This window comes from Silene latifolia, chromosome 5 (assembly GCF_048544455.1).
Source record: "Silene latifolia isolate original U9 population chromosome 5, ASM4854445v1, whole genome shotgun sequence".
Taxonomy (NCBI): domain Eukaryota; kingdom Viridiplantae; phylum Streptophyta; class Magnoliopsida; order Caryophyllales; family Caryophyllaceae; genus Silene; species Silene latifolia.
In genome coordinates, this window is record NC_133530.1 from 73,785,860 (window position 1) to 73,795,148 (window position 9,289).

The 9,289-nt window shown below is 37.5% G+C and overlaps 1 protein-coding gene across 2 annotated transcripts; it reads left to right on the forward strand.

Annotated features, from left to right (window-relative positions):
• Nucleotides 1-267: 267 nt before the first annotated feature.
• On the forward strand, nt 268-8,375 carry LOC141657555 (eukaryotic translation initiation factor 3 subunit A-like). 2 transcript variants are annotated; one of them, XM_074464826.1, is made up of 16 exons: nt 268-335; nt 540-672; nt 817-888; nt 1,731-2,212; nt 2,354-2,569; nt 3,192-3,560; nt 3,639-3,668; nt 3,790-4,017; nt 4,123-4,284; nt 5,259-5,480; nt 5,581-5,778; nt 5,915-6,115; nt 6,767-6,847; nt 7,028-7,229; nt 7,348-7,981; nt 8,326-8,375. In XM_074464826.1, exons 3-15 carry the CDS (start codon nt 843-845, stop codon nt 7,743-7,745), a joined length of 2,835 nt encoding a protein of 944 aa, XP_074320927.1. In that variant the 5' UTR covers nt 268-335; nt 540-672; nt 817-842; the 3' UTR covers nt 7,746-7,981; nt 8,326-8,375. The 2 variants fall into 2 exon arrangements, with proteins under 2 accessions (XP_074320927.1, XP_074320928.1); XM_074464827.1 differs by lacking the exon at nt 268-335 and having other exon boundaries at nt 553-672; nt 820-888.
• The last annotated feature ends 914 nt before the right edge of the window (nt 8,376-9,289 follow it).

Consider the following 9,289-nt stretch of genomic DNA (forward strand, 5'->3'; position numbering starts at 1 on the left):
CGTAATATTTGGCAAATTTCCTGGGAAATTTCTAGTATTATCAATGATGTAAAATTAGATCTTTAGTTCTGATGAAGTGATAATTAAACATTACTTTCGTGAAAAGTTGTCAACTTTATGGCTTCGATTGGACATTCATGTCCAACTCTTTCGAGGTGATTTCAACTTACCTTTATCATTCGAAAGAATGAAATAAGTTGACTCATCTAATTATATTACCTAAAAAAAAAAACTCCCTAAAAGTAAAATCGAGGTAAACTCAAATACAATACCATCTCGTATAGTCCAATCTGAGTATGTGATCCATATAAAACTTTCCAAAAAATAGAAGAAGGGTAAGAAGAGAAATCCATAAACGGTCTTTCTAACCTATGCCCACTAGGCATAGGATAAGAAAACAAAAAAAGAAAGAAATAAATGTATTTATTGTAAAGAAAAATAAAATTAATAGGATATTTCAATTTCCCATAAAAACACCAATTAATTCTTTCCTTTTTTATTTTCTTATTCTATGCCTATCCTATGCCTAGTGGTCATAGGTTAGAAAAACCCATAAATAAATAAATACAAAAACCTGAAGCTCCTTTGCCCGACCCTCAAAACACACACGCAGCAGCTGCAGCTCTTGTTTTTCTTATCTGCTCTTCGCAATATCCCTGCAATCTGAATTCGGTAATTTGATCTCCCCAATTTCAATAGTATTCTCGATTTATGCATCACTTAATTCATTGATTTATATTTGTTTTGATTGATTGATTGATTGATTGTTGGTAGATTATTGATTGATTGATGTAGAGTTTGGGTGTTTGTATGCAGAAGTTTAACGCATCGTTTAAGTCAGAATGTCGACATTTGCGAAACCGGAGAATGCACTCAAGCGAGCTGAAGGTTAAGAATTACTCATTATACTTTGTTATCACAAATTATTATACGGCGTTTTGCATATTTTCAGAGTTGCCTTATCGAGGCGAATGCCTAATTGATTTGCATCGAACGGGTATAAAACTGACTGATCATTAGGGCTGTCTCACTGATTAAGGCCCTCTTAATAGTTTTTGATTCGAAATCAGGTCCCTCGAGAACCTAATTAAAATCCATAGCTTTGATTAGGATATGTAAGTCGAAACTGTAAAGAATCCTGCTTTTGACCTTGCATGCATCATAATCTGAACTATCTACCATTACCTAGGATCTCTGAAACAGTACTGCCAGGCAGGTCGGGGTATAGGGAGTTGTAAGAGGGCATGTGCAACTTTTAACCGATTATGAGAAACCCAGATGATTTTAGGACCCACTTTGTTCTAGTCTGATTCACCTTGAATAGAATTGAAATACATTATATATGCTGATAAATGGTGTTTGCTTTCTTATAATTCCAATTAATACCCTATCTCTCTAGAATTGATTCTTGGTTAAGCCCGTTTGATAAAGGTGTAAACTTGAAGTTTTCAAATACCATATAATAGCCTAAGATAATGTAAACCTTTCTGACCTGTATCATGTTGATTTTTACCTTCTCTTTTCCTTTTAAGTTTGGTTTGTGGTGCTAAAAGAGTTTTTATGGTTAGTTGTAGTTACTATCTTATACTCCCTCCATCGCAATCATTTGTTTACTTTTGATTAAAATACACTGATAAAGAATAAAAAATGGTAAACTTATGATCGAGATAAAGAGAGTATATGGCATTTGAAGGTTACATCTCCTTAGCCTATTTATTTTACTGTTGCAGAGCTAATAAATGTTGGGCAAAAGCAAGATGCTCTACAAGCTCTTCATGATCTTATTACGTCAAAAAGGTACAGGGCATGGCAAAAGCCTTTGGAAAAGATCATGTTTAAATACATAGAACTCTGTGTGGATATGAGGAAGGGTAGGTATGCAAAAGATGGTTTAATCCAGTACCGAATTGTTTGTCAACAAGTGAATGTGAACTCTTTGGAGGAGGTAATCAAGTATTTCATGCACCTTTCAACTGAAAAGGCTGAAGTTGCTCGCAATCAAGCTGAAGCCTTAGAAGAAGCCCTGGATGTTGAAGATCTAGAGGCAGATAAGCGGCCAGAGGATTTGATGCTAAGCTACGTTAGTGGGGAGAAGGGGAAAGATAGGTCTGACCGTGAACTTGTAACCCCATGGTTCAAATTCCTGTGGGAGACATACAGAACTGTCCTGGAGATATTACGTAATAATTCAAAACTGGAGAATCTTTATGCTGTAAGTGTTATTTACATTAGACCATCTATAGGGGAGGCAATCTAGTACATGCTAGATAATTATGCACAACATATTGCATCGTATTTGATTTTGTATGATAACGCCAATGGTATAATTGATTGTATTTCCACTACTCAACAGATGACAGCTCACCGTGCTTTCCAATTCTGTAAGCAGTACAAACGTACTACAGAATTTCGCAGACTTTGCGAAATAATCAGAAATCATCTGACAAATTTGAACAAATACAAAGACCAACGAGACAGGCCCGACCTCACTGCTCCTGAAAGCTTGCAATTGTACCTTGACACAAGATTTGAGCAACTAAAGATAGCCACTGAACTTGAATTATGGCAGGTTTGTCAGTATTCCAAGCTAGATGGTTTTGTGAATTTATTTCTGAAATGTTTTGGCATTGAAACTCCATTATAGTAGTCAACTGTCAAACATATGTAGTTGTGTTTTGTGCTTTGCAAAGGCGTCTTCTAGTAGTAGTAAATGGACATACAGTTCCTGCTTAAGGGTCTCTTGTATTCTTACTTTTAGTGTGTAAGTGCTGTGTATGCGCGACCTCTAAACCTGTCTGGAGTAGAAGATTCCGTGAAGGTATTAGGGTAATAAGGTACTACTAATAACAATTATGAGGCTACTTAAGCTTGGATCGTATTTTCCTTGTGCACTTGCTTTTGCTAGAAATCTTTTGAGTTGACAACTGAGAAATCTGGTTCTTGCAACACTCAACATTCCCAAACAAGTTCGGATGGATATTGTTGTTTCTCCGGTTGGATTTCTTTTTTGTTTAATTTTTGGCTCACAAATAAAATGATGTGCTAGTTGACAAAATTGGGGTTCACATTGTTGTGAATCTTAGAACTGAGGTCTTTCTACAATTATTTTGCGGATTAGGGATATTCTTTCTGGTTTCATCGTGTGAATAAAATAAAAATGTCTTTCTGATACACCTGTTTTGTATTATCAGGAAGCATTCCGTTCTGTTGAAGATATACATGGCTTGATGTGTTTGGTGAAGAAGACTCCCAAACCATCTTTGTTGGTCATTTACTACGCAAAACTCACTGAAATTTTTTGGATTTCTGGAAGCCATCTTTATCATGCATATGCTTGGCTCAAGCTGTTTCTACTGCAAAAGAAGTTCAACAAGAACTTATCTCAAAAGGATTTGCAGACCATAGCTTCATCTGTGGTCTTGGCTGCCCTTTCTGTTCCTCCTTATGACCATAGTCATGGTGCGTCGCATTTGGAGCTTGAAAATGAGAAAGAGCGAAATATGAGGATGGCAAATCTTATTAATTTCAATCTTGATCCAAAACTTGAGAGCAGGGAATTGGTAATTTATTTTCCTTTTGTTTTTAAGATTTTTAGGTACTCCTTGCGAACTGATACTGACATTGCTTATGTTTGACAGCTCTCAAGGTCAGCTCTTCTGTTAGAACTGGTAAGATCATCGAATCCTGACATAACTTAGGAAATATTGTGAAAACTTGAGATATAGACTTGTCAACGGTGGTTGAGGATAATTTACTAAATGATTGTTTGCTGCTCTTTTGCTGTTGCAGGTATCAAAGGGTGTTATGTCTTGTGTACTACCAGAAGTGAAGGATCTTTTCCATCTTTTGGAGAATGAATTTCTCCCTCTAGATCTCTGTCTTAAAGCGCACCCCTTGCTAAACAAAATTTCGAAGATCGGTGGAAAACTCGCTTCTGCTTCTTCTGTACCAGAGGTGCAATTGTCTAAGTATGTCCCAGACCTAGAAAAGTTGGGAACATTGAGATTGCTTCAGCAGGTCCACTGTTTATTACCCCTTCGCTCTATATTACCTAGTGTACTCCTGCATATTTTGATTTTGATCTCTGTTTATAGCTGTTATAACAGTCTTTCCACACTGCAGGCATCTCAAGTTTACCAAACGATGACTATTGAAAGCATACTGCAGATGATTCCGTTTTTTGATTTTTCTGTGGTTGAGAAGATATCTGTAGATGCTGTGAAACACAGGTTTCTCACCATGAAAGTTGACCACATGAATGGGGCTGTTTCATTTAGCGTCATGGTAAGTGCTTCTTTTTTACTTGGCAATCATTAACTGTTGTACTTGTAAATCTAGTTTGGGAGTTATATTCCTGTCTACTTTAGTAGCTTAAGATTTTCTGAACGAGATCGGCTGTGGTGGCGGCAAATTTCATGTCTGTTTGCTTCAGCCTGGGTGCTGTATGTATAATGATGTTTGTATATGAATAACTGGCCCTATGTCTCTCGAACTGCCTCTAATTCTGTCTATGGATTTATTTGTCATTTTTGCTCTTGCTCTTTTTATCAACCTCCTGTCTAATTTTGCATCGAGTGCGGTTAGTACTCTGTATCTGATTACGTGATGTAATTGTTTGGATTATAATGATTTTGTTGGCGTTGGAAAGGGGAGTTACGGGATTCAGGAGGTAACGATCTATTGCTGTGCAAAGATGGTTGTTACTTTGATCATCCAAAGACATGCTGTAATCTGCTGGATTTTTTTATTTGACGGCTTGCAGCTTTTGTAGACCTTTTTTTCCTTTTTTTTTCTTTATTTGTGTAAATTCTACAACCTGATAAGTATGCTTGGTATAGTAGTTTTGGTTGAAAGAATGCCTCACTCTGCTTATCAATTGTGCGTGTCTGAATCTTTTGGATTCTCTATTAAAACATCTTTGTCAGAAGCTTTCTTTAACCGCAAAATTTTCATATCAACTTTAATAGGTTCGTTCAGTTTCCTACGTAGTACTACAGACAGTTATGCCATAGATCCGTTATGTCTTTTACACATCACTTTTGCCTTGCTGTTAGTTTTTTAAATGGGCTTGTTACTGGGGTTCTCACTCTTACACTGCTCTTATATCTTGGCAAGCCTAGAGGTTTTTTTTTTGTCAAATACGTCATGTCGAATCTGATGGGCTAAGTTTCTTATAATTATTTAAGTTTATGAGAACATTCTTCTAGAATACAAGCTGCTTGAAAATGGGTTTGACTGGTGCTAGTGATCTTCCACAGGATTTTGAATCTGATGGCTTGAAGAATCATCTCAGTTCGTTTGCTGAGTCATTGAATAGAGCAAGGCTTATGATATTTGCACCCTTAATCGAGGGGTCGAAGATTGGGGATATTCTACCTGGTTTAGCTGAGGTGGTCCAAAAGGAACACAAAAAGCTTCTTGCCCGGAAAACAATTATTGAACAGCGTAAAGAAGACCAAGAGCGCCAACTTTTGGAAAAGGTATTTTCAATATTGCTGTATATCAGTATATGACTTTTTATCTTGAAGTTGAGCCATTTTTCAATAAAGTGGACTTTTTAAAACGAGCCTTACTTTGAAGGAACGAGCGGAGGAGATGAAAAGACAGCAGCTGCAGAAAATTACTGAAGCTGAAGAACAAAAGAGGCTTGCTACTGACCTTCAGCGCAGGAGAAATGATCAAATACGTAAAGATGTAGAAGAGAGAGAACGGTTGGCCACTTTAGCTTTAGTTGAAGAAAAATTGGGTAAAAAGCAAAAGAAACAGCTTACGGATGGGGTGAGTGGTTTTATTTGGATTACTCTTGTTTCAAACTCAGTCGATTGAAAGTTTGAAACAATTTCCGAGCAATGTGTTGGATTCATGTTTTTTGAGGAGTAATGTTACTAAACCTTTTTTTTTTTGTGCTGGATAGATGTCAAAACAAGAAATCATGGAGGTCGTTCTCCAGGAGCAGGTGAAGGAAAGACAAGAAATGGAGAAAAAATTGCAAAAGTTGGCGAAGCAGATGGACTATCTGGAGAGAGCTAGAAGAGAAGAGGCTGCTCCTTTAATTGAAGCTGCCTATCAGCAATGCCTAGTGGAGGAACAAATTCTCCATGAGCGTGAGCAGCAGGTTGGTAACTTGTCTTTTGTATATCTGTTTAGATAAGAATGACACCATCTATTGCTGAGCGTGATCTTGCCTGTTGCTCAGAACTAGTCAAGCTTGTCTTTTTTGGTGCGAACTGTTTTGTTTACATTTTATCTGAAATATGAAGCGTGTTATTTTCTATGTTACTCCGTTACCTCATGTTGGCTGTGTGTTTTGTGCTGGTTACACAACACAACACAACACAAGCACTATTGTCTCCAATTGAGAATGAGATGGGAAAAAGTGTTACAAAACATGAAACTTCTCAAAATTGCCATGTCTGACATTTCGACAATGGGTTGCATCTTGCAGCTGCGTAATATAGGTTGATTTTGTAGATAACGTTTATTTGCGACCTGTCAATCTCTTACTTCTGATCTGTAAACTAGTTGAGCTTGAGTTTCTTTCATGAGACTCCGGAATCTGGATGTCGGTTGAGTTCGGGCCTATGTAGTGGGGAGGAACATTTTGGATATTTGAGATTCAGGTTGATAAAGTGAAATGACACTTTATGTGGCTTTGGAATGGGTTGAGTGGATTACTTTCAAGTAGTTGCACAGATTATTTATCCATTGTGACTTGTTATCTGTTATGGTTTCTAGAAATCTGATTTTGTTGGGTAATAATTTGCAGTTAGAAGTGGAGCGCAGCAGGCAAGGTCATGATAATGACCTGAAAGAGAAGAATAGACTAGCCCGCATGTTGGATAACAAGGTTTGTACTTAGTGGCTATAAATAATGGCTGTTTTTGAGTTATTTCATAATGCACTTTAATGAATATATTTATTTACAATTTTCTCCTAAATGTTCAAGTTTAGGAGAAAATTGTGTTTGGTTGAAGTGAATGGGAAATTGTGTTATTTTTCAACACTGAGCAGTAATCGTTCTATCCAGGTAATTTTCCAAGAAAGAGTAGTGAGCAGGCGACAAGCTGAGTTTGCTAGGATAAGGCAGGAAAGAGAAGAACATATCGGTCATGTTCTTTTGGAAAGAAAGCAAGAGAGGGAAGTTAAGCGGAAGATGATTTACTACTTGATGATCGAAGAGGAAAGGCTGAACAAGCTTAAACAAGAGGAAGAGGCACGGGAGAGGGAAGGTTTGTAACTTACGTGCATATAATAAATGGTTCTTCCAAAAAGTTGCGTTTTAATGTAGGTGTTAGGGCCCTCTCTTTGATTTAACCAGTCTGTATTGGATGAATATTTGATCTACAGAGAAGGAAAGAAAGAAGAAGGAAGATGCAGAGCGTCAAGCCAAGCTAGATGCAATTGCTGCCAAGCAACGCCAAAAAGAGCTGGAAATCGAGGAGAAAAAGAGGAAGGAGAAAGAGCAGCTCCTTGCTGGTGACCTTCCTATTCGTTCTTCCGAGCCTCTTTCCAGGCCTCAGGCAGAGGCTCCTCCTGCTGCTGCCCCAACTGCACCTGCACCAGGCAGATATGTGCCTCGGCACCTACGAGGTAATGTTGAAGCTGCCTCTGCTCGGCCAGCCCCAGCTGCAGCCCCAGAAGGCGATAGGTGGGGACGAAGAGACGACCGTCCATCTGGTGATAAGTGGCGCAGTGGTTCAGCCTCTACTTGGTCATCATCACGCAACCCTCCTCGTGGTTCTTAGGCTGTGACCACTGTGTCTGATAATTACAGTTCAGAGAGCGACTGTATCTCCTTGAGTTGTATTTTGATTTTGGGTTGGATTTTTGTATTCTGGAGTTTCTAATGTTATCGAGCAAAGGGGTGCTGCTGTAATTTATTCCTAAATGCACTTTGTTTGGACTTGTAGATCTCAAAATAATTTCCTTCTCAGGACTTGTCATCTTTGTAGTGTAGATGAAACGATCTCACACTATTAGGGCATCCACAATAGATGAACCTCTAAAGAGGTTTGTCACATGACACATCATCAATTTAACAAACCTCTTAAATAACAAACCCATATACAACAATAGACAAACCTTTTCAAGGTTCATATCATGGACCACATAAAATTACCCATTTTTTCCCCTCATATATATGTTGTTGGAGAATAAAAATATACTAACTTTTTGTGTCAATCAACAAACCCGTATACAAATGTGCCAGAATCATTCCATGGATGAACCTCAAACCCCATCTCCAACAATAGAGAGGTTTGTCAACAAACCTCTAAAAAGTACACAAACCTTTGTTGACAAACCTCTATTGTTGATGCCCTTAAGGGATTGCATTTAGATGAAAGGAATATCCAGACTTGTTTCCCTTTTGTGAACTCATTTGAGCTTCTATTTTTTTGTTTTAGATGTCGAGACTCGAGAAGTTGGCAAGTGCTTTGCTTACAGACCGTAAATTTTTCATAGAGATCATCCTCCTGTGAGGCAAGTGGGATACCAAATTTGAAATAATCAAATATTGAATACATGAACCTAGTAAAATATAGTACTAATGTTTTGTAAAATAAAATGTTGCCCTTGTCAGTGGTTTTAAGCTTATTCACCGTCTTCATGTTGAAATTTAATATTGGAGTCTAGACCTTCCCCTTCACTTGGGAGTTGGGAGTTTTAGACCATGGATTATCTGTGAGACAGGCTAAACATGCACTTTATCATTTAACTTAGCTGGTAAAATCGTCAAAGAAGTATTGACTTAACTTTGGGACTTGAAATTAAATTAGGAAAAATGCATACATAGGTCAAACATCAAACCCGTCACAAGTTTGTGACGGATATCGCCCGTCTTCAATGAGATTATGTGATCAAATTTTTAATAATGTTTACAAATTAGTCCGGTCTAGTCCAGTCCAGTACTCGATATGCAATTGTCAGTTTGCAAGAATATTTGGTGGAAAGAATTTAGCCAAAGCTAGAAAACAATACCTTCATGGTGGTAAGAATTTAGTTCCACATTTGCATTTGAGGATAATCCGGTATTTTAGAGAGTGGTGTGCAGAAGCGTTTTTATCTAATAATGATCTTGGTTTTAGAAAGAATTTATCTTGATATATTTTTTACAAATTTCTATTCAGTTAATTTTAATTTTGTTGCAATTCTTATATGACATTATTATTATTAATGAAATTGATCTTTTACTTAAAATCTCATGAGTCTCTTGATGTTGATGACCACGTGTATGAACAAGCGTTGCGACTTGCGACGAATTGTTAGCAACTCATGCACTTGTTCACAC